We start from the raw sequence: 26,390 nt of genomic DNA on the forward strand, positions 1-26,390 counted from the left end.
CAACCATATGCAAATCAGTCTTGAACCTATGCCCCATGGGAACAGTCCAGCCCAAACTGCCAGGCCAGGTCCTCCCTGGACTGGAAACAAGCATCCTAGGACCGGTTTGGGGGTTTCACCCCTCTTCAGCCAGGATAGCTTGACTCCAGTGGCATGAAGAGCATGGGACCCATCTATGGGCATACCAGTCCCACTTGGGGTGACAAATACAAAAACAACAATTGATGGACAGAATGCATAACAATGTCACACATTCACCCCAGTACAGAGATCTGGGCCTAAATCCCTCTTTTTTTTGCTCATAATGCCATTCCAGTTTGAACCCAGCCATATGCAAATCAGTCTTTACCCCGTGCCCCATGGGAACAATCCAGCCCGAACTGCCAGGCCAGCACCTCCCTGGACTGGAAACAAGCATCCTAGGACCGGTTTCGGGGTTTCACCCCTCTTCAGCCAGGATAGCTTGACTCCAGTGGCATGGAGAGCACGGGACCCACGTATAGGCATACCCATCCCACTTGGGGTGACAAATGCAAAAACAACAATTGATGGACAGAATGCAGAACAATGTCATACATTCACCCCAGTACAGAGATCTGGGACTAAATCCATCTTTTTTTTCCTCACCATGCCATTCCAGTGTCAACCCAGCCATGTGCAAATCAGTCTTGACCCTGTGCCCCATGGGAACAGTCCAGCCCGAACTGCCAGGGCAGGTCCTCCTGGACTTGAAACAAGCATCCTAGGACCGGTTTCGGAGTTTCACCCCTCATGAGCCAGGATAGCTTGACTCCAGTGGCATGGAGAGCACGAGACCCGTTGCCTGGGCATACCCGTTCCACTTGGGGTGACGAATGCAAAAACAGCAATTGGTGGAAAGAAGGCAGAACAATGTCATACATTCACCCCAGTACAGAGATCTGGGCTGAAATCCATTGTTTTTTGCTCACCATGCCATTCCAGTTTGAACCCAACCATATGCAAATCAGTCTTGAACCTATGCCCCATGGGAACAGTCCAGCCCAAACTGCCAGGCCAGGTCCTCCCTGGACTGGAAACAAGCATCCTAGGACCGGTTTGGGGGTTTCACCCCTCTTCAGCCAGGATAGCTTGACTCCAGTGGCATGAAGAGCATGGGACCCATCTATGGGCATACCAGTCCCACTTGGGGTGACAAATACAAAAACAACAATTGATGGACAGAATGCATAACAATGTCACACATTCACCCCAGTACAGAGATCTGGGCCTAAATCCCTCTTTTTTTTGCTCATAATGCCATTCCAGTTTGAACCCAGCCAAATGCAAATTAGTCTTGACCCCGTACTCCATGGGAACAGTCCAGCCCGAACTGCCAGGCCAGGTCCTCCCTGGACTGGAAACAAGCATCCTAGGACCGGTTACGGGGTTTGACCCCGCTTCAGCCAGGATAGCTTGACTCCAGTGGCATGGAGAGCATGGGACCCACATCTGGGCATACCCGCCCCACTTGGGGTGACAAATGCAAAAACAACAATTGATGGACAGAATGCAGAACAATGCCATACATTCACCCCAGTACAGAGATCTGGGGCTAAATCCATCTTTTTTTTGCTCACCATGCTATTCCAGTTTGAACCCAGCCATATGCAAATCTGTCTTGACCCTGTGCCCCATGGAAACAGTCCAGCCTGAACTGCCAGGCAAGGTCCTCCCTGTACTGGAAACAAGCCTCCTAGGACCGGTTTCGGGGTTTCACCCCTCTTCAGCCAGGATAGATTGACTCCAGTGGAATGTTTGCATTGTCAGCATTCCGTCCATCATTTGTTTGCTGTAACGCTTTTCACCCTAAGTGGGATGGGTATGCCCAGACGTGGGTCCCTTGCTCACTGTGCCACTGGATTCAAGCTAGCCTGGCTGAAGAAGGGTGACATACCCTGAAACCGGTCCCAGAATACTTGTTTCTGGTCCAGGGAGGACCTGGCCTGGCAGTTCGGTCTGGACTGTTCCCATGGGGCACAGGGTCAAGACTGATTTGCATGTGGCTGGGTCCAAACTGGGGTGGCGCAGTGGGCAAAAGAACGATGGATTTAACCCAGATCTTTTGACTAGGGGAGAATGTTTGCATTGTCAGCATTCCGTCCATCATTTGTTTGCTCTAACGCTTTTCGCCCTAAGTGGGATGTGTGTGCCCAGACGTGGGTCCCTTGCTCACTGTGCCTCTGGATTCAAGCTAGCCACGCTGAAGTAGGGTGACATACCCCAAAACCGGTCCCAGGATGCTTGTTTCCGGTCCAGAGAGGACCTGGCCTGGCAGTTCAGGCTGGACTGTTCCCATGGGGTACAAGGTCAAGACTCATTTGCATATGGCTGGGTCCAAACTGGGGTGGCGTAGTGGGCAAAAGAATGATGGTTTTAACCCAGATCTTTTGACTGGGGGAGAACATTTGCATTGTAAGCATTCCGTCCATCATTTGTTTGCTGTAACACTTTTCGCCCTAAGTGGGATGGGTATGCCCAGACGTGGGTCCCTTGCTCACTGTGCCACTGGATTCAAGCTAGCCGGGCTGAAGAAGGGTGACATACCCTGAAACCAGTCCCAGGATGCTTGTTTCCGGTCCAGAGAGGACCTGGCCTTGCAGTTCGGGCTGGACTGTTCCCATGGGGCACAGGGTCAAGACTGATTTTCATATGGCTGGGTCCAAATTGGGGTGGCGTAGTGGGCAAAAGAACGATGGATTTAACCCAGATCTTTTGACTGGGGGAGAATGTTTGCATTGTCCGCATTCCGTCTATCATTTGTTTGCTGTAGCCCTTTGGGGGTATATCAGGGTTTGTCCCTTCGCCTACTTTATTCAATCTGTACGTCACTCCTCTGTCCAAGCTTATTCAATCTTTCGGCCTCAGTGTATTATCCTATGCAGGGGATAACAAGATAATTGTTACAGTTACGGATGACATAGTTTCTTTCGCTCAAATGTTTCACAATTGTATGTTGGCAATCAGCAAGTGGATGAAAGACAATTCCCTAAAACTTAATGCTGACATTCCTTGGTTTGGTCTCACAATTATTGGCCCTCTGCCCTAGGCTCACCTCCTGTTCCTTCTTGCCTTCCATATCCATGTCAATCTTATGATTTCTTCTTGTTTTAACATCATTCCCTCCCTTAAGAAAATCTACCCTTTTATTCTGGAGTCGCAGCAGAAAACTGTTTTCTTTGCCTTAATCTCTTCTAGATTTGATTACTGCAGTGCTTTATTCCTCAACACGAAGCACAGCTCTTATACCAAATTGCAAAGTTTTTTTACTGAGATTTTTTTCAAGCCTTAATTATATTAATATCTTCAGGCATTCAGATGTGCAGGTTGCTCACTACCACCTTCAGATGGTATGAATCAACCAAGTCTGTTTGGACCACAACAAGTGGTACAAGGGTTGTTGTGTGGTACCAACATTGGGCAAAGTGCACAGGCCTACATGAATAGAATATTTCAAATTTCTGGATTTCCAGCTCATCCTCCCCATTTGTTTTCAGAGCACTGTCCATTTAATTCCGGGTTGTTTGTCACCCCATACCAGCCTACTTCAATGAGGTTGCAATGATGAAAAACAATTGGTGTGTTGGGTAAATTGGTGTATTGTGAAACAGGTATCGAAATCTCAGAGGACCACCATCATTATGAAGGCGATCATTCCTACCATTGTCAAAGGAAGCTTGATCCAGTGATTGACTTGCTCCATAAGATTAGATATAGCCCTTCCATAATTGTCTTTTTGCATCATCCCTATTTCTGAGTGTATTTTAATTCTGATTGCCAGATAGAGCGTTTTCCAGCTAGCGTTGGCTTGTGCCAGGAGTAGGACAAAATTGCAGTAACTTAACCAGTTCATATTATTACCAGACATCCTGCAGAGCTTCAGGAACACCCTGATCAAGAATGAAATATTGGTTCTGTGGTGTCTAATGTAATGGACTTAATCAGTGTAGAGTGGTACAAGCATCAGGTGGGATATGAAACTTACACCGTTTGGGAATGGTATTGGAGGATAAAGCATGGTAGAGACTCTATCACGATTGCAAAGAGGAGCGGTGCATCTCTGCCTGGTACCTGAGATACATTCACCAGGTTGGAGAGTGCATTATTAATGAACACTTGAGCCACGAGTTGAATAGACAATAGTCTCTGCCAGGACAGGACTTCGGCTCCCAAGCTGATCTTTCCTAGTACTTTAAACAAGTAATTCCTTTAAATGGAATCGAACATCTTGGCTGCGCACAAGAATGCAGCCATTGCCTGTAAGTGTGGGGTCTAGTTGGTTTAGAACAGTGAAAGTTTGCAGGTTGTATGATGACGAGCGCCCAGGTACAAATCCAGCTTGCTCAAGTACCACTATCTGAATGATCAGACGCATAAGGCCCCTGCCAATATTTTACCTAGGATTTTGTAGTCAAAATTTATCGGAGACATAGGGGAATAGGAGGAGCATTGTATAGGGTCTTGAGGAGTGTTATTAGAAGGTCCTTGTGCATTATAGGTGGCAATTGCCATACTGCTTTTGACTCCTCAAGAGATGCAGCCCTAGTATATTTGTTTGCTCTTTGTAGAACTCAGATGTGAGTTCTTTGCTCCGAGAAGTCTTACCACCAGACAGTTTATGTATCGATTGTTTGTTGTCCTTCTCTAACGTCAGTTGCACCAGGTGCACCCTATGTGGACTTTCCAATCATGCAAGGGCAGCGTCCTCAAGAGAGTCCGTTATTTGAGTGCAGTTGTACATGGTGTGAAGTCTTACTGGATATCTGACTGTAGACCAAAGCTATTATCTGTTGTGTGGAAACTTGGAGTCCTGATTGACGAGCAAATTGGTGCTTAATTCTCAGATAAATGCATTGATAAACCTTGCCATTATCTTTTTGACGTACTTAGGAAAGAACTTTCATCAGAGGTTAACTGATAGTGTTCTCTATGGTTATCTTGCCAAGACTGGACTATTGTAACAGCCTTTATCTTGTTGTGCTGCACAAATTACTGGCAGCCTGTCAACTTTCCGAGAGGACAGTGGTCCACATTGTGACAGATTTCAGTAAGTGAGCTGTTATCACCCCTGTATTAGCCTGGCTACACTATCTCTCTCAACCTCAAAGAGCTATTTTAGGTTTAGTGCATCTTCCTTAAGCCCTGCTCGATAATAATTCCCCATCCTTAGTAAAAGATGACACAATAGTGCATATTGTTTCACTCACCTGAGGTCAGCAGACAAAGATGAAGTCGGTTTGCCAGTTTGCAAACTAAGGATCAGGGTTCTGAGATTTCATTGTGCCTTTGGCTGTCTTGTGGAATTTTATCTCAAATGAGCTACAGATGGGGACCAACTTCTTAACTTTCCCAGACCTCGGAAAATCTGGTTTTACACACAATTGAGCTATATATTTGTTTACTGTAGGAAATTGGGTTGAGGTGGGTGGAAGCCTCTCTCAGGCAACAACCAGAATCCTTGCCAGGGTGAATCACAAAAATCAGTTAACTAACCTATGCTTAATTAGCACAAATACCCTAATGAACTATGAACCGACAGCTCTTCCATGGAGCAAAAAGAAACTCTCTGTAAAAATCAGCAAATCATACTTAGGGTCTGATTTAGAGTTTTTGGGACGGGTTACTCCATCACACTAGTGACAATTATCACCTCCGCCAAAATATAAATCCCATATTATCCTATGGGATTTATATTTCAGGGGATGGGATATCCATCACCGTTGTGACGGAGTAACCCGTCCGATCAAAATATAAATAAGCTCTTAATAAGAAAAGAGCCAGGTTTTCAGGCTCTTTCAGAGTAATAAGTGACTATCTAGTTCTGAAATATGGTGAGGAAGAGAATACCAAAATCTGAGCAGGCAGAAGGACAGACCTGCCTACCTACCCAGCTTTGTGATATATGTGTGTAATTAACTGTCTCCTCTGAGAAGAGGAGGGTGGCGTAGCTGTATGGTACCAGTGAAATTTAGACTGGAAGAAATAAGATCCATGACCATACAGAGCACAATGAGTAAAAAAAGAAGTTTTGAGAGAGCCAATGCAATTTTTTTAGCTCTGCGGATACTGGTCTCAATTTATGAATATCCAGAATGAGGCGGACAGCGGCATGCCACTGATAGACAATCTTGCTATTCTGCTGACAACTAAATTAGGGTGTGTCAATAGAGAGCGAAGTTTGGTAAACAGGCGATTAAGGATATGTTCCATGAATGATAATATAGCCCTTTGGATGAGTACTTTATGTCTACAATAAGGTCCCCACTAGAAACATTTTTTCTATTATAGATTAAGACTTGCTTGTAAAACCACATTGAATACATTTACAGAGGAACCTTTAGTGCTTCTGGCAACATCTGCAACACTGAGGATCCTTCCCATTGTATATCTTAACTGTGTATAATATCACAGCCCAGGGAGCTGAGGTGTCCATTTGGGCAGTCAGGGGTAGCTGGGAGAGATCTGGGTAAACACTTGACTGATGCTCAGTGGAAATGCTGCTGTCAGCAGACCAAGGTAATTGCAGCAAACAGTGTACAGTGAGCAGTACACTATAAACTCCTTCATAGAATTTACTTCACAACTAAAAACAGATGAAGGGATATGGACCTGCAACACAACACTACAGGTTAACGATGCAGGGACATTTTTGGCGCATTTTATATAAGTGGCATGATACTGTCTATGCATAGTGTCATTATGAAAAGCTATATTTAGCGAGTTATTATAAATGACCGCATTAAGGGTTAAACCTTCTCCAGTTTGGGCGTTGCTAGGCTACATGTATAACATACCCAAAAAAGTGAGAAAAATTACTGCAGTGGTCTTACTCATGGCCAGAAGACTAGTCACAAGGCACAGGGGCCGAGATCTCTACCCACTATCGAGCTCTGGATTAAAGACATGGTCTACTGCAATGACCAATGTGAAATGTACCATGAGCTTCTACCAACCCAAGAACCCAAAAACATATGGTAGCCACACCACAAATACTTATTGAAATATGGAACCCTAAGCAGTGGAGCCCTATGACTAAGCAACTGGCTTGAACTTGATTTTTATGATAAGAGATATGGGTGTGGGCGGTGTAGATATCACATTGTACGGGCTGGACTGTAAAACAAAAGGATGCTATATTTTCAATACGATACGGAGATTGTACAGAGTGTGTCTGTAAATGATTGTTTAACCTATCTCATAGCCAATATGCTGCTCGAGACATTCTAGAAATAATGTATGTACAAATAGGTGGTGTAACCGCTGAGCTGCCGTGTCTGTACTAATGCTGCATCGATTCTGTGCAAACTGCTTCCTCACAATGAATGTAACCTGTTTAAAAACTAATAAATAGTTCAAACATTAGACTTATCTCAAGATATAGTGAATTCTGTCTTATTGCTGTTTAGTTTCAGGAAGTTATTTAACATGTGTTCAGCAATTCTGGGCCATGATGTTACGAGAGCATGGAGAGATGGAATAACTGCATGAGTGTATATAAATATCTGTGTATTCACTGCATATGAAAGAGGCGCAGCACGGAATTTTTAATCAAATGAGCTAGAGGAGCAACATAAGTATTAGGAAGGGCACAGTCATGAGGAACTCCTCAGGAATGACATTCCTGAGTGGTTTTACAAGGCTTCAGGGCCACATGTGTAATAGTCAACAAATGAGGGCCAATGCAATTCTGAGCAATTCCTTTAATTACCAAATCAGTTAGCAGTACGGTATGACTGACAATGTAGAATTTCATTGATTGATCATACAGGATCAGAGTACTGATACTGTCCATATTTTGCATATGAAATAACTCATCAGAACCACAAAGTTGCTGGTCTAAAGTTGACCTTGACAATGATCAAAGAAGTGATGTACAGTGGGAAAATGCTGCAATAATCTTGCTATAATGTTCCCTCAGTTGTATAGGTTGGAGAAAAGCGTGAAGTTGCAGAGTTTTATTGACATAAGAGATTTCTTCTTTAACAGAGGATGAAACTTGTCTTCCAACTAGGAGAGGACAACACCTTGGATATAGTGTGAGTTAGATAGGTAGAGATAGTATGGTGCAATTAATTAGTTCTGACAGTTGTTTCAAATTTTGCCTGGAAAAACACCCAAAATTGAGCAAAAAGAGCTCCTAGCTTAATAGGCAATCATCTTTAAAAACATGACAATGACTTTAAGTTGACCTCTATAATCTAAGTATGCATAACGTTTCCTATTCCTTGTAGCTTCTTGTATTGAAACCAGACTATTCGTATCTTATAAATAAGATAGATTACTAGCATCAATATCTACAAATTTTAGGCAGAAAAAATGTACAAGCTGTTGAAGATAATCTATGACGCATAATAAAAAGAGTTTAAAAAAAAAAGAAGATGATCTATGACAAAGAAAGGGTCAGGATCCTCTACATTCATTGTTAGAATGCTCTCAGTAAATCATGAAGAGGCAAAGAAATTTGCTTGTGTTAATTTGAACTAATAATTTGTACTTTCTCTATTTAAACTGATATAGTACCCTATTCTCTGTGCAATAGTGTGGGCTCCAGTGTTGCATCAATTTACAGGGTTTCTACTTCTCAATCAGCGGCTCATGTTAAAGCCAGAACATATATTTACTATTTCACTAATTTACAGTCCCTCCATCTGACAAAGAAGGGTTATTCTACTAGACTCACACCCAAAATCAGCACAGCCTTTGAGTATCTCACAAAATGTTTGACAAACTTAAAATCAACAAAAATGGCTATTATATCCTAACAAGTATATCTAGCAGACGTTTGCCACTCCTGTGGATAATTATTGATTGCAAAAAATGTATGACACTATTGTGTTTTCAGACTCTGAGTAGAACATTTATCACATCCATATACCCAGTTAATATTGCTCGGTTAATCTTTTTAATCAGAGATGGTGCAATGCCAGCCTTCAAGACTGAAGGAAAACTGGTGGATATGTGCGGTCAATGTGAAGCTGCAAGAATTTGTATCCTAAAGCTATTTCCTCCAAAAGGTACCACCAGATCATCCAAAAGGAAGGTGGAATGTTTGCTGTAGAATAGAGCCTCAAATAATGTAACATTTTTAGAACCCATTTAGAATTTAGTCCTTCATTATGAGTTGCCTTCCTATTACGGTGGATTCAATTACCGGAAAACTATGAATAACTTTAAAAGGCCCATTGTTGTAGTGCCTTTTATTTTGTTTATCTTAAATTTTTCTTGTAAACACTCACCAAATTCTCTAAGATATGTTGAGCAGGTTTCTTGGTTTCAGCAGAACATCTTCTCTTTAAATCCATACTTTTCAATGGGGTAGGCACTAGAGGAAAAGAAATGCACAATTTTCTTTGGTTGTTTGATGTTTTCAGCCTTGGTTTAGGTGAGATGAATGCTGTTGGTTACCCTTGGATTAGTGGCATAGACAGTCCTCATTAATCAGAGTGCTGAGGTTCCAATCTGGCCAATTAGCCCTATAGCCAATGTAATTGGCTAGTATTAGGTTGAATTACATGATGGTGCTAACTTATAAAACCGATAAATTCTTTGATGTACTCATGATGGCTGCAGTCAAGCCACACCAGTTACTTACCCTGGCGAAGTCCAATTACTTCTTGTTAGACCTGTCTGCCTTAGGGTGGCCTTCCGCCAAACATTTCTGCCTACTCACCTCGTATTTTTTCAAAATTTGTCTTTGTTGACCTTAGGACTCTGTGCACCTTACCACTGTTCACCAATACTAAAGTGCCTGTGCACACTCCCTAAAACATGGTAACATTATTTTACGTATGAGTGGCATATTTAATTTACTTATTATTCCCTAATAAAGTGGTATACCATATACCCAGGGCTGGAATATCAAATGCTACTAGTAGGCTTGCAGCATTTATTGTGCAACCCACTTAAGTGGCCAGTCAATATATGTCCCAGGCTTGCTATTGCAGCCTGTGTGCACTTAAACTATCAATTTTCTGTGACAATATAAAACTTTTGCAAAGCCTCAAACTCCATTTCAATACAAATAAGTCACTCATGAGTATGCCCTAAGCAGCCCATATGAAAGGGAGCACTGTAATCACTTTGGAGTTTTACATGTCCTAGTAGTGAAAGATTGACAACTTTGGTTTTCACTATTGTGAGACATACCTCTCCCATAACATAACCTTGGGTTTCTTACTTACATTTAATAAGTAATAACTTTTGTTTAAGAGTAGGTAGAAATCTCATTTTTGGTGGCCACTTTTAGAAAGCTGGAATTTTCTTATCCTAACCATTTGGTGCATGCAGCCTGTTTCCTGGGTCACATGACTAGGTGTCGTTGGCCTTTGTCTATCCCTCCCAGACAGCCATACAATAGAGAAAGAGAAACTGTGTGTTGGCAGTATGAGCCATCAAAGGCAGTATGGGTGGTGGAGCTGTGCACATAACATAGGTCATGCTGCACAAATGTTCAACATTGTGAAGCAAGTCACTGTGGCAGTGACCTGATTCACAAAAGAGAGCCTACAGGGATCTCTAGCTAGAGTGTTTTTTTCTTCACAAAGTAAGGAGATGACATCCCTCCACTAACCTGGCAAGAATGCCCACACCCACCAAAAGCAAAATACATTTTCTTGTTGATAGAATAATGGAGCACTTGACCATTTCACTGCCCATCCATGTCTTTTCTTCTCAGAGATTTACTGGAATGCTTCATATGTATGACCCAACTGAGTTAGAGATTGGGCGTTCAGTCCCTTCCATCTGTTGGAGGGAATACGATGGTCCCATTTTTGTAGACACAGACCGAAGACTTTCCCTCCACTTTTTGGGAATTGGTAAGGACCACTGCCTTCCCTTGAAAACTGTGGGAAAAAAGCAAAGCAAACTAATGATCTTATACTCAGCTGTTTTCCTCCTACCCGGCCTGTACTATAATCCGAAAAGGTGTCACAGATCCAGTTGTGAAACTAGGCGGGATTAATTTCCAAGGAGCTTGCCATAATAGAAATATACACTGCTAGTCCCCTGTTAACTCCAGTGCATGCTCAGCAGTATTGCACCATTCATTTTTATAATGAGGCACAAGATTAGTCTCTTTAACATGCTTGTTGGGAACACTGGTAATGCTTAGAACCTAAGTGGTCTTCGAATTAAATGGACGACGACTGTCCCATGTTCTTTTTCTTTTTTTCTTAGGAGGATTCAGATGTCATTATATTGTTTGATGAAACATCTACTCAAAATAAAATCTCTCATAATCAGATTTAATTATGAAATATTTTATTAGTATGTTATACTGCACTACTCAGAGCACAACTCCTTCGATGCCCACAGTAAACCATGGACTGTGAATCACAACTCCTTCGATGCCCACAGTAAACCATGGAATGTGAATCCGTTGTATGATTTTTTTATTCCTAGTATTTTTATTAACGTTTTCATATGAGAATCACATTGCATGAATGTACATGTAAATTTACATTGTTACACGTGCTTCCGATCTGCGGAACCGTGGTCACGTCTCCAGTTTGAGAGTTTTGGGATACACAATGTAAGTGCCGCTACATACGATGTCACTCAACTTTGTATGTCCTTTCGCATACGGAAATATCTCCTTCCCTTTTGTTTGCCAGTGTATTAACTACTGGTTATGATATGGAATTACTAACTGGGGAGGTTTAACTGGGGTAATGTTCTTATATTTCGGGGTATATGAGTCAGACGGGGTTTCGAGGCTACTGCATGTCTTTCTTATACTTGTGTGTAGTGTCAGTGGGTCGGGAACCTGCCTTGTCATCACCATCTATCTGATTGGCATAGTAAGGGGATGAATGTCTTGTTGTGCCCTGTTATGTACTTGCTGTTGGGTGGGAACCATCGTGTGTGCTATCAATCTGGGTCTGTGGTTGCGGGTTTATCGGGGTTTGTGGTGGGGTGTCCGAATTGTCTGGTATTGTTTGCTGTTTCAATTGATGTAGCAAGAGGGTCTACTCCAAAAGATATAGAGTGTTTACGTATCCCCTTTACCTTCTCCTCCCGGAGCGTTTCTTCCTCCGCAGCTGCCCATTTATTCACTGCTCCCACCCAGGCTGCTATCGGGGGTCCCCCAGCTGCTCGCCAGTGCATAGCTATGCCTCTCTTTGCTAATAGTGTGGCTAGTGAGGCGAAACAAATTGGTACTTTGTCCTGTTTTCGTCTCCGGAAAATTCCAAGTGCGCAGGCCTCCCATGTATCCATGTTCCCTAAGTGTCTCGTGGACCGTGTGCCAGTATGGACCTATTGTGGGGCAGGCCCAGAACATATGGTAGAAGTCCGCATCCAGTATTTGACATCTGGGGCAGAGGAACTGAGTGGGTGGATAAAAGCGCTCGAGTCGCGCTAGTGTTTGATACACTCTGTGTAGAATGTAGTACTTTATGTTCTTAAAGTGTGCGTTTCAGGAAACCTTTTTGGGATATTCGAGCCCTTGCTCCCATTCCCTGTTGTGTAGCTGGCGCCCTAGCTCATCCTCCCACTTTTCCCGCAGCGGGGCCAATGGTTTATTGAGAAGCTCCCGTATGGCTTTATAAAGCCATGTGACCAAGTGACGACCTGCCCCCATGTGCATGATTGCGTGAAGGACCAGGTGTGTTGTTGGTTCTCCCTCTGTCAGATCATGTATTGAACGGTAACTTTCTATGATTTGTCTGTGGAGTAAAATTTGGCCAGGTGGAAGGTCGTATTCTTCCACTAGCTGGTGAAATGGTCGAAGCTGTCCGTCCTCGATTCTATCTCCGTGAGGGAGTGCCCTGTCCATATTCGGAGCATATTGGTCGTGTAATACTCCTCTCATCTGGGCCAGCCCGCTAACGGCAATAAAGGGGAATATAAAGGCACCCCCACGGACATTCTGTGTATCCTTTGCAAGCCACCGATACCTGTATTGGGTGAATGCGTCGTGGTTTAGTGCCGGGTAGTAACAAACGGCAGAGTTCTGGTGTGGGTGTGGGGCCTGTTACTGTGTGGGTCTCCCCCATGTACCTGCCCGCCGTCCAATAGGATAGCCACTGTAGTTGTGCCACCAGGAAGTAGGACTCGAAGGAGGGTGCACCTAATCTCCCTGAGTGGTGGGCAGTTGGTGCTTGGCCAGTGCTATTCTGTGTCTGCTCGCTCCCCAGATTAGTGAGCTGAGTAACGAGTCTAAGTCCTTGAAGAAGGCTCGGGCGGGATGACCGGTATGTTTGTAAAGTGATACAAGAGACGTGGGACCATGATCATCTTTGCTATGGCTACACGTCCTATCGGGGCTAAGGGAAGGGTCTTCCAGAAGCCTACTGCCGACCTGATCCCGGCCAGTGCCTTAAAGTGATTGACTTTGAACAGGTCAGAAGGAGAGTGATATAGGCGAACCCCAAGGTATCGGGGGGCACTCGTATTCCATGCTATACTCTGCTACCCTATCTGGACATACTGAGGGGGAAGGTCCGGGTGCAGCGGGTAGACTGTGGACTTATCCCAATTCACTCTGAGCCCAGATGCCTCTGCAAATTCTGCTAGTGTCGTCCCTATGGACGTCAGATCTGCGGTGATGTCCCGTACATATATTAAAAGATCATCCACGTACATGGAGACACTATGTGTGGTGTTCGCAATAGGGATGCCCCATTCCTCCCTGTCCTGGTGTAGCAAGGGGCTTTACCGCTAGGGCGAACAGTAAGGGTGAGAATGGACAGCCTTGTCTCGTGCCTCTCTCCACTAGGAACTCCTCCGATATGTACCATCCCATGCCAACTCACCAGGTAAGTTTAGTGTATAAGAGGAGTGTATATGCTAAAAGTGTCCTGCCTATCCCTGTGTGTTGCAAGACCATGAACAGGTTTGGCGCTATAAGGGTGTCAAAGGCCTTCACGAGATCTAAAATGAGACAGGCCACTCTGGGGAACGTGGTCCTCACCTGATCCTGTAAATGGAATAACTGGCGCAGGTTGTGGGAAGTGTTCCTACCGGGGACAAATCCGCATTGGTCTGGGTGGACTAGTGGTCGCAGGATTTGCATGTATCGGTCCGCCAAAAACTTCCCCAGTATCTTACAGTCAGCGGATAGCAATGTGATGGGGTGACATGAAGCCAGCTGTTGTGGGTCCCGGTTTGGTTTCAGGAATGTAACTAAGACTGACTCTCTAAGGGATCCCGGAAGCTCACCCTTCTTCAGCACGTCTGCAAACATCTCCACGAGGTGGGGGACCAGCTGGGGGAGACGGTTGCGTAATACTCCAGGGGGTGACCATTCAGCCCCGGTGCTTTGTTACGGGCTAGGGCACGGATTGCATGGGTAATGCCTGTAGATCAGATCTCTGTGTCTAGTGCTTTTTTCTCTGCCGCTTCTATTTGTGGCAATGTCAATGGGTCAAGAAACTTGTTTACTCCTTCCTGCCCAGCCTGTGTCTGGCTTCTATATACGCTTGCGTAGTACTGTTGGAATGTTTGGAGTATCTCTACCTGGGAGCTCACCAGGGTATCAGTGAGGTTGAGTATTTCTGTAATGGGTTTGATGTCAGTATCCTGTCGGGCTAGCCATGCAAGCAGTGTTCCTGTTTTATCCCTCTCTTTATGTACTCTGGTTGCCTTTGCTCTGAAGTTGTATTTCCGTAAGTCCGTGGCTGCGGTTGCTTCCGCTACCTGAGGTATGGTAGCCCTACCCGCATTGTCTTTTTTGTCATGGTTGCTAATGTCTGTTCAGCTTGTGTCATTGCGCGATCCAGTGTCCTCTTTACCCCTGCTATTTGTTTTATGCATTCTCCTCGGACTACTACCTTGAATGCATCCCATTCAATAAATTTGGATGTCGCTGTTCCTTCATTTATAGAGAAGTATTCCTGTATGCTGTGTCGCTGGTTGTGTTTAAAAACCTGGTCTGTCAGGCAGTCCCGTGGCAATCTCCATGTGGGAACCGGAGGTGGGCGGGTCTCCAGTGTAGTCTTAAAATATGGGTGTCGTGGTCAGATAGGACCCGTCCTAGGTAATCTACATATTGAATTTTGGGGATTAACAGTGTTGTGCATAGGAATCTATCCAGTCTCACTCGCAGATTGTGTGGGATGGAGTGGAATGAGTATAGTCTGTCCTGTGGGTGGCAATCCCTCCATGCATCCCTGAGTGCCCAATGTGCTACCCATGTTTGATTATGTTCCGTTTGCTTGTAAGCAGGCGAGTGTTCAGGTGGAGGGTGGGAGCAATCTAGTGCAAGATTCGATACGCAGTTATAATCGCCCCCCAGTATCCATGGTATAGATGCAAATTGGGCTAGAACTCCTGTCAGGTGGTCCCATAAACTGTCTTGTTCAGTGTTTGTGGCATATATGCTGTCCAACAATATCGGCTGGTGAATCGGTTGTATGATATGCATGACTTTGTAATGAATTTTTCCAGAAGCCCAGTTGGTACTAATGAGGAAATCTCTAGAGGGAGAGGTGTGGTGCAGTGGCCAGAGCAGCTGACTCCCGAGCTGCTTCAATCCACGGCGGCAGCTCAGCTCAGCATCATGTGACTATGGACAATAGCTCACTTATTCTCCTTGACGATCCCCAGCACTTAAACCCCCTGAGGGGTGATAAGTCACGCTTTACAAATCTGGAATTATTATAGTAGACAGATATAGATAGTCCAAAATGTTTGGCTTTAAAAAAAAAAAAAAATCCTGGATGCAATAGCTATTGCACTCAACAATATTGGCAATAAGGTGTTCAGAATTTCTCTGTTGCAGTATTCACCTGTTCTAAATGTTTGGGTAAATAAATGTCTGTTTGATGCTTAAGGCAATATAATTCATTAGTTTTGATAAATACTGAGCCATTCCTCTTATTAAACCCTGTCAAGTTGCATCTGATTACATATAATGGAGAAGTTGCATTTTAATGGGCCACTCATAACCAAGACCTTAGCAGTTTCATTAACAATACACAGTTGCAATACCTGTCCAAATTTAGGTCCAGTTCAGATTGGCTCCTCCCATCTGTTTTTATCTTTGTGTTCTATTCATAGTATGAAATAAGCTTTAATAGCCTTCAGGTCTGATCAGCTTTTAGAAGATGTGGTTTTGAAACCTTTTACAAGAATACATTTTTCAACTTATTTTCTGTTTCCTTAGTAGTTGGTTGTATTTTGCAACAAAAAAAACGGAATTCAACCAACTGACACTGCAATGTATGCTGTGAATAAATGTTCATGGATGTTGTTGTGGCTAATTGGAACACTCCTGTTGTTTGATTGGCATCAAAGACATTACATATGCATGTTTAGTCTCGAGGAAGCTAAGCGTGTTCTATGGCAGGACATGGATCAAAAAGTTAAAAGAAGATAAATCATACCCAATCACCTGCCTCCAACTAATTGTGAACTTTTTTCTAGACCAGAGAGTTGTCTTGCTTGTTCTTATAAATGTGGGCACACAATTTCTGGAGCTACAAGGTCACATTTGAATTTGAAGATCAACCCGGTACTTGGACAAGTTCAGAGTGTAGTAAAACTGACAGTGTTTTCTGTTTTAATGTTATTGAGATAGGGTTTCTAACTGTTGGTTCTCCAAGATCATAGGCAATCTTGAAAATTGTCTTGTAATGTATTTCAAAGGTGGTTTATAAAGATAATATGCTTTAGTGCTTCATTGGACCCTACTGTGTCAAATGAAAAGCTGTATTATTGTGATAATGTCCTCTGGCTTTCACACTTCATTCGTTTGTAAATAATACCTTTTTTGTTGCTTTGGATGCATTATATTCAGTAGTGATACCCCAATTTAAAAACCAATTTAGAAAATTGTCATACCCATTGTAAAGTCATTAATAGTGCTCTCTTTATTAACTGCTGTTATTGCAACATGCTGCTGTAAAGTTGGAAATTAGCATTGAACCCAGACTCATATTTAAAGGCTGGACCCTGGTGTACACTGCAGTGCATAATAAAGGCCCAATATACCGAATTGCTAAAATAGTCTGGGTTTGTTCCAAGCTATAAATAATGTCTCGGAAACCCACTTTGAAGGTAGTACTGTTATTTTATTAAACAAACTTGAAGCAAATAGTTTTTTGTGTGCAGAACAGTGCTTTGGAATAACTTACCGCAAAATTCTGGGAAAATGGATCACTTGTTAACTCTAATGGAAGTATTAAAAACTAAGGGCCTGGTTTAGAGTTTGGTGACAAGTTACTCAATAGCAAACATAACGGATATCCTGTTCTCCTTATTGCAAGTGCTTAGGATGTGCTTGTGGCAAGAGGATTGGATGTCTGACACATCTGCTAAACTATAAATCAGGCCCTTGATCTGTCCAAAGGATGTTGAAACGTTTCCACTAATCTGTTTGATTATTGGGCAACCTGGAAATACTATAAAGCTAGATCCACCGCACTGTGTGTTTTAGGTGATTTACTTTGCCAAAGGATCGTAGATAGGAAAATCATGAATAAAAGAATGATTGTTTTGCTTATGGGATTTTCATTCCATTTATCAATTTAATTTAATTATAATTGTGATAGTTAATTATCTATTGCACCAAATTTAAAACACATGCTTTGTTTTATTATTCAATAGACAATCAGAGAAGAAAGCACGACTGGCTGGGTTGGAAATGTAAGTTTGACTTTTGATAAAATGTATTTTTAATAATGATTATCTGATGCCAATATGTTTTTCTCTTGACTTGAAATAACACACTATATCATTTGCCTCAAGTGTGGATAATGTTTTGAAAGTTGCATTGGCTTTACTGCATTGGGCTATTTGTCCTGTCTTGAGAAGTCTTGTTTAAACAGCAGAAATGAGTGATTTGTTTAATAACTAGTTTGATAAAACCTCCATCAATATTATTTTATAATTTCTACTGCTCTGGTAAAGGACACACATGATCTTGACCACCTGATTAGCAATTTTTGGTCTGTTTATTCATTTGTTTATTTATATATTTAACAGTTTTATGTAACACTCATTCACTGTGAAGTATGTAGGTGCTTTACATTAAACAGTTGACTATTACAATGAAACATCAAATAACTGTAAACACTTTTAGTCAATCAAATAATCAATGTGTGCAAAATCGCCCAATTCCATTATAATTCATACTGTGAGAGTCCAGGTAAGCAGAAGAAAATCTGATAATGTAAAGACAGTAAGATAGGTGATGCTTTAGAGAGGTTATTGAGGACTAAGCTAAGAATGGTCTTAACTAATCACAAGTACAAATGCATGATGCCTAGGAACATGGCATAGATGACCAGGGTTGGAACTGATATACTCACTGGCTGATAGTTGAATGAGGTGGTTGATTGATGGGATAGACCATTGCTATAAAGAGTGACCTATAGAGTCAAGACAGAGGATAATAGTTGGATAGAAGCGCTGTTACAGCACAGCCCTTATAGACAAGGTGTATACACAAAGTGTAAGATTATCAGCTGGGACAGGATAGTTGAGAGGACAATTAAATATTAGAGTTACATGGAATCTGAATAGGTCAGTCTTTAGGTGCTGGCAGAACAACAGTAAGGCAGTTTTGTGAGAGTTGCTGGGAGAGACCTCTGCAGGAGAGTTCCAACTCCTGTAAAGTATTGATGGTGTGCTTATGTTTCTCTGAAGCTTGTGATCCGTAGTAGAAAGCTACCTTCCCTTCTGAGGCCTCCCTAGCCTCTTGGTAATTATAGGAGGTTTTAGAGGTAGTGAGGGTTAGTTAAGATATCTTCCTTTGGAGCTTAGGCAACCCAGTTTAAATGTAACTTTTGTCTCAATGGGTAGCCAATACAGATTGAATACAGTCAAGGTGATATAATCATACCTCTTGCAGGAAGAGAAAATTCAGTTTGGGAAGTGGAGAACACCTTTCAGAAGGTAGTACCTGGTTTCTGGTAGGCTTGTTAGAACATCATTGCCAAAGTCTAATCATAACAAGATTAAGGCATGAGCTGATCTAACTCACATTTTTATTATTGCATTGCATATAGCTATGTATTTAGTGCACATATATTATACTTATATTGAGTATTATATGTGCATATGTGTAAAGCATTTCATTTCAGTTGATATGCACTCAGTAAGCAATGGAGTGTGGTGTAAAGCATTATTAGCCATTCAATGGGTGATTATCTCAATATTTCTGTGAGCCTCCATGTTTGGCTACTTCTTTCAGGAAACCTTGTGTTTTTTACTTAGTGCCATTTGCCTCCAACACGCCATGTTTTGTCATGGCTATCTTTCACTTGGAGTCCTTGCTTTGACCCGGGGATTACTAGTTTTACCTCGGGTCTTTTTCCTATGTTGCCTAAAGCTGTTTGACTTGTTTTTAATGAAAGACTCAGTGCTCCCTTGATTCTCTCTACACTCCATTACTGCAGTTCATTTGGCTTGTGGTTACCCTATATTGGTTACTAGCAAAATGATTCTGCTACAGGACCGCCAAACTTTGGATTGGTTCCTCAGTCTTCCATTAGGCACTTGTAGTTGGTGCACATGTGACTGGAGTCAACTTGGTTTATTCTCCATTAGCTGATACAGGGCCAGTAGATGCAGCCACTTTCCCCTCTTCATTGGCAATGATACCAATAGCTACAGCTATCCTTAGTTGGAATAGTGCTGGAATAAATTCTAAACTAGGTGATATGGAGTAGGATCAATCCATTGATGGTGAAGAGATTTGTCTTTTACAGGAGACATGGGCTACTGAAAACTTTCACAGAAGTAAATTCAATAGTTATTGTGTCCTCTCAATAAGGTCTCCAGTGGGTGGCATTCTCATCTGATTGAATATTGCATTGTCTTTCTCCATAGTAAAACTCCCACTTGTGTCAACTGACATCCAAGGACTGATTGTTACATCATCAAAAGGAATATACCTTTTGTTAATTAAATCTATGACAGGAGTTCTGGTAACCAGAAGGAATCTTACTCTATCCACTTATTGGATGACATCTTATCTCCCTATAGCGAAACCCACCACGTCATTTTGGCAGGTGACTTGAACTTACCATATAAACCCAACAGTATCTTAGCAGAATTTAAGCAGACATATTGTGGGGAATTCTCAAGTTAACATCCCCTGCAAGGAGTAATCTTTCCTGGGCTGCTCTCCAAATGGTGGATTTATCCCTTACACACAGTCTGCATGTAATGGCCGGTCCTCCTCCGATGTGTCCCTCACCCCCACCTTTTGGAGAGGGACATACACTAGCCAAATTGATTACATCATTCTGCATATTAGGATATGGTGATTCATGTAGGATATGATAGTGGAGATAGGGAAGAGAGTGACCATAACCCACTGATTTTAGCTGTGAGGGATCTCTTGCCATGTGTTACAGAGACATCTACTCAGCGTTGAGGGTATGAGTTGGAGGTGAATAACAATCATAGAAATGTGAAGTGGGAATCCGTTTTTCCTTCTCCCGAAGTGGTTTTGGATATCTATGCCAAAGTGGTTGCCCAAATGGCTGATGCTCAAGAGCTTAGGGAACTATGAGAGAATTATAGTTGAACACCCTAATTTATTTGCTGGGCTTAAAGATTTTTTGGTCAAACTTTCACGCAGGCCCATGTGAATGGCAAATTGATTGTCTCTTTCTCACCAGAGTGCAGGGAGGCAAACAACAATATGGGTATGCATTAAACAAGGACGTATAAGATTAGGGAGTTGAGAATCAAGCAAGTACAAGGCTGCAATAAGATCAGCTAAGTCAAACTGGGTGAGTAAAAAAATGGGATGATTCGTTTGGCATTAAAAAAGGAGGTAGAAGATTAGGGAGTTGAGAATCGAATACAAGGCTGCAATAAGATCAGCTAAGGCAAACTGAGAGAGTAAAAAAATTGGATGATTTGTTAGAAGCTAGGCCCACTGAACAAAAGTGCCAAGATCCTGACTGTGTCGACGTCGGAGAAGATGAGCGGTGCAGCCAAAGTGATGCGTCAGCATCGATCCTCGCAATGATGACTATGCACTGGACTGTGCAATAGTGGCAATGCGTTGGCTCCGATGACCGCAGGGGCTGTGATGCGTAGTTCTCGTCATCAAGGCTGTTGTCAAAGGAGTTACAAAGACCCGGGGTAGAGCGTCACACAGGCTGGTTCCAAAGGCGATGCATCAGGTCGATCCATACAGCAGATGCGATGCGCACGTTCGGGTCACGTTACAGGGGTAATGCACCGATTCCAATCCATGCAATGACGCTGATGTACTGGTTCGTGAGAGGACCAACAGAAAGCATCTTGGATCGGAGGCTCAGACTGTATGCAGCCCTTGACGAATGTACTCCCCAGAATGCAGCTCTACAGGCCGTTTTCTCACACTGATGGCAGACACAGCTCGAAGCACAGTCACACTGCCATTGGTGCTGCTTGGAGGTGATGCCTGTGACCGCTGAGGGCATAATGAACTATTTGTAAAGATGGCAACTGAAGTGAGTGCACAGTCAGTTACAGACAACTCATATATTAATCAAGTAAAGTTTAGACTTTGAATGACACTGCCAGGGGAACTATTCCTTATAAAAGTAGTTTGTTGAAAATGGCAACTTCATTATCCTCCTCCCCCATGGCTGCTACTAAGCCATGCAACTTTCCACCAAAAGAGATCCACATGCTGGAGCCATGATCCTAATGTCCTTAACATAATTTCTAGTTTAGAGTTTTTAAGGTTGGTTCGAAATAGAAGGCAGCCAAAAACCTAGCAAAAATTAACACTCCAGGCCCAGCTGAGTCAGCAATGAGATGACAATCATAACTGCGACTGGCTAAGCTGGAGCATGAAGTGTGCATACTCTCTTATAATGGCACTAGGAGCTATAAAATGCATGATTCTGATTCTAGCCTTAAAATATGTTAGTTTAACTCCTGATGTATGGTACTAGGCAAGGCTGATATTACCATTGGAGGGGCAAAACTCCAGTGTCAACAATGGATGGGCAACCACTGCTATAATGATGTGAGGGGTATTTCTACTAGAGAGTTCTCCATTCTCAGGGTATTCACTCTGAAACGCATCCTTAAACATGGCACAGTGCCTTGTAGCTGCTAAGGGAAAGTTCATGTGAATATATAATATCAATATTTCCTGAATTCTTTATATTGCACTTTAGGAATGATTTAAAAAAAAAAAAAAGTCCACGGCTGGCGTTTTACAGCATTTTTATTGTCTCAAAACATACTCAATGTGCAATGGATGGCCCTTTGCTCCAAAGTTTCTGTTGCACTATTTGTACATAATTGGGTAGACATTGTTTTTGCTGTTAACTGTTACCAGCAGCAGTTACTCGTCATTCTCATGTTCGTAAACCTCATGCACACTGCTTTAATAGTACATATGCTATTAGAACTTTGAAATAGTAATGTTTAGAGTCTCTAATCTGTAAAGACTGAAAATGTTAATTATGAGATAGAGAGAGCCAGCTCTGCCAGAGTCTGAATAAGTCTGAGTGAAACATATGTGTAGAATGTTGTATTATTATTATCTGATAAGGGTATTTACTACATCTAGCAGTGGGTTGAAACTATGAAAATCACAGTAATTAAGACATATTCATATATAATGGATGTTGCACCACTGGAATATCTTTAAAAACATATAGATCTGTTAATGCAATATACAGATTAATCGTAAATAGGCTAGATTTATGTACCTTTAATACATGCCTCTTCCGCGAAGTCGCATGCAAAAAGTTCATATTACAAGCTATGTCTTTCATCAGAATTAAGCTTTCATTCAAAGCAGCCTTCAATTTCAGCATAAAAAACTGTCTCTAATTTCATTATTATTCTTGAGTTGTGATATCTCTAAATGCCTATAGTCAGTAAATTATGCAGCTGTTGTAACTGTAATCACTATTACAATTCAGTTGGGATGTGAAGTCTCTAGTCAAAAATGACATAGCTGCTGAAATGTAGCAACCTTTTACGTTTAAGATGTGATGTCATAATACAGAATGCCAGACCCAGCAACCAAGGTGAAAGAATGGTCATGGGCATCATTGTAGTGACAGTTTAAACAAAGAAAATGAGAACTGACTTTTTATGTTTATGATATTTTGTTTCTAAAATTATCAGTGCTCAGCAAAAAAGAGATATTTTTGGCAGCATGTGGATCTTTGTTCACACATTATATTACAGGAAATAAATATTCTCTCTGCCTTTTACTACTCTTGATGAGCAATAGCCTTTTTCTTTTGCCTGACTTACATTAAACTAATGTTTTTGTGACAAATTACTAAGTGGTGTATGGTGTTAAATTTCCCACTATAAAGTCCACTTGTATTCTTTTGCAATATCTGCAATCTTATCACATTTTTCATATGAAGGAGCAAGACACCAAGGATTTATGCTTTTGTTGGAACAGTGATAGTGTGCTCATGTATTATAGCTAAAAAAATACTGCCTCCTATACATTAAAACGATATTGCAAGATACTTAGGAGTTCCAGGACCTAAAGGAAATTAGTATTTGGTCTTGTTGCTCGCTACAGTAGTGGAGCGCCTCTGTGATTTGCAATATCCTTATAATGTATGGTAGGGTGATTTTATCACATGTATAGTTGGAAAAATACATAAGCACCCAGTGGTAATATTTTGTGGCGCACAATGTTTCTCAAGCTGTGGAGCTGAAACAGAGCACAGCAATGTCTTTTTTCATATTTTGGTTTTTAGTGACTTAGGCCCAGATTTATGAAGCATTTTAACAGCCACAAGCTCTTCTATTTGCATTTGTGACTGTTGAAATGATGTTTCCTATGTCTCAATCTCATTCTAGGAGTAGGAAAAGTTTTGCCCACTCAACAGATTGATATCTTATGTATTAATGTTTTGCCAGTGGTATCCGGTGGAAAACATTGAAAATGTACTATCACCTCAAAGTAGGTGGTAATACATTCACAAAGGTGAATGCGGTCCCCCTGTGAATGTAGAAAAAATAGGTAACTTCTTCTGGCCCACTGCCTACTCTGAAACAAGCTTTAAAAACATTATTAAAACTTTATTTTTTAAATACAGTGGGCTGCTTAAAAAGTTTACATTTTATTGAAAATCAATCACAGACATGGTGTCTGCTGACCCTTGCAGGCCACCATCACTGTCGTTTTAGTCAATCAGATTGAGTCACAATTTAGAATATACCATATGAATATTAATGAGGTAGGCTAACTTGCGACTCAGTCTGTTTCTGTTTTTTAATGAGCTGACTTAATAGTACATACGTCAGTTTGTAAAAATATTTATTGGTCAAAAAAATACTGGTTGCAAATTGCAACCAGTATTTTATGCCCAGTAAGAAGTGCATCTGGCCCCAAGTCACTACATGATGGAAGATATGCAGTGGTGCATGAAAGATACTGCCTTGTGTGTGGAGAACCAGGATTACAGCTCAAAGACTCAAGGTCCAGTTCCCAACAAGCTGTTAACCGGGAAAGTGTCTCAAATGTGAAGCGCTGTTAAGCCCATGTTACAGCCCAGACTGACCAATGATGACCGTTGCGAAGTGTGCAAATTGATGAATAAAATGCCCTCACGTCGAGTATGTCTAGGGTTAATGCGTTACTTGAAATTCTTGCCCCTCTGCCTTTCTGCAATGACACTTGATATATGTAGACTGAATCAGTGTACAATATTTACATTTCTAACTCCCTAACAATCCCTTAGTCAAAGACACTGGCCAGGCATAATTCTATAATCAACACTGAATGTAATACTTGTTTGAAAACTAGCGTTATGAACAGTGAACATAAAGGTGCTTGGCTTTTTTAATGTAAAACAAAATCTCATTCTTGCTCTGGGGCACAGGTAAGTTTTACAAATGTAATAAAAACCTCAATTTGAAAAAAAACTAAATGTAAATTCACTTATTGTTGTCTTAGACTCTTTTATTTTATCATATATGTATTGTTTTACATACATAAAACAACATAATAATTGTTATCCACTTGCAATAACATATAGTTGTGAAACAATTCCTATTGTAATTACTGTAGCATTTTGAGACTGCATTTCAGTTCTGAGTTTATGTTTGCGGCTTTGAACATTTATCTCTGTATTTGCCAGGATAAGAGAGCAAAGGAAAAATACAGTGTGTACTATCTCTGTAAAATTATTAAAAAGCAGGCAATTTTATCTTCACAAGGATGGCCCTTATGGGGTTGACAGCTACTGGACTATTCCTGTTATGGTCAATGATGAAAGTTCTTCCTTTGTAGTGTTGAGTACTGTCTGTGGTCATATTTGAAAAGAGGGAAATATTAAGGATTCTAAGCACATTCATAAAAATTGTGAAAGCTTTCCTACCTCTTCCCTTTGATTTTTCTCAGTATAATTATGTGAGAAGGTGCCTGTTTTTGCATGTCACCCCCATTTTTTATGGACTTATGCAGCTGGGATTTTGATTCTGTGCACTGTGACACTGTGACAATGCTAATCAGGTCCCAGTACAGTACACGTGCTCTGGCCCCTAAAACATGTTGCAATTAACTAACTAATACTCTCATCTGACCCTTAAAACTTGTTGAAATGGGCTAACTCCTAATTGGCATATTGAATCTTCATTTAATGCCATAGTATGTATAGTTAAACGTCACCCATGGAATACAGCACAACTGTGCTGTCAACTAGTGTGAGCAGGCAAACATGACTCCAGGTCTTCCACTGTAGCCTGGCAGCTGCGATTTAAAAATTGGAGCCTGATCTGTCAAGATTCACTGAAACACCCCATTCATTTTTTCGTTACCATAAAAATGGCATCAAATCCAGTTGTAAAAATCTGTTTCTAGAAAACGGTGTACTGTACATAGATTGGTCAAACATTTCAATACTCATAATATTATTCTCAGGGATTTTATTATACTTTTGTTAATGAATGTTTTAGTAGGAGCAATGGCACTACAGTGTACCAGATAAACTAATTACTTAAATCTCACTTTTCATGGTTCATTGCTTCACGAACATTTCTTCTTGACTCAAATTGCCCTTGATGCTTAGTTCAAGTGTGCAAGCTTAGAAGTTGCCCAAAAAATTGCAATGGGAAGTGGCTAAAGCACATTTTGTACTCTTAACAACTCACAGATATGCATTCCTTTATGTTTGGTCTTGATCAAAATCACACATGCATAAGTCATGCTTGCTATGCCTTCAGAGAAGGAATTGGATGAAAATCAAAATATTACATTTAACTATTGTTCAGTTAGATTTCTTTGTAAATGAAAAGGCAGTTAGAACTAATACTTGGCAAAAGAAAAATAACTATTGTTCAGGAAATCCATTTGCAAAACCTACAATGCTTGTGAGACATTTTACAACATTGCATGAATTGGTGATCATTTCAAGGTAAACCGCTAAAAGCTAATAATTTAGGAAGTCATTGCTTACAACCATAGGCACATTGTATCATGTTTTGCTTTA

At 41.5% G+C, this 26,390-nt stretch overlaps 1 protein-coding gene across 6 annotated transcripts in view; it reads left to right on the forward strand.

The window, feature by feature from the left end:
• The window catches only part of DPP4 (dipeptidyl peptidase 4), a 554,733-nt gene that overhangs the window by 384,838 nt on the left and 143,505 nt on the right, over window positions 1-26,390 (forward strand). For all 6 annotated transcript variants that reach the window (XM_085645431.1, XM_085645429.1, XM_085645433.1 and 3 more), the window contains one exon: window positions 17,569-17,607. In XM_085645431.1, coding sequence (XP_085501557.1) covers window positions 17,569-17,607 — 39 coding nt within the window. The remainder of the gene's footprint in view (window positions 1-17,568; window positions 17,608-26,390) is intronic.

Source organism: Triturus cristatus, chromosome 3_1 (assembly GCF_964204655.1).
Source record: "Triturus cristatus chromosome 3_1, aTriCri1.1, whole genome shotgun sequence".
In the NCBI taxonomy this organism is placed as follows: domain Eukaryota; kingdom Metazoa; phylum Chordata; class Amphibia; order Caudata; family Salamandridae; genus Triturus; species Triturus cristatus.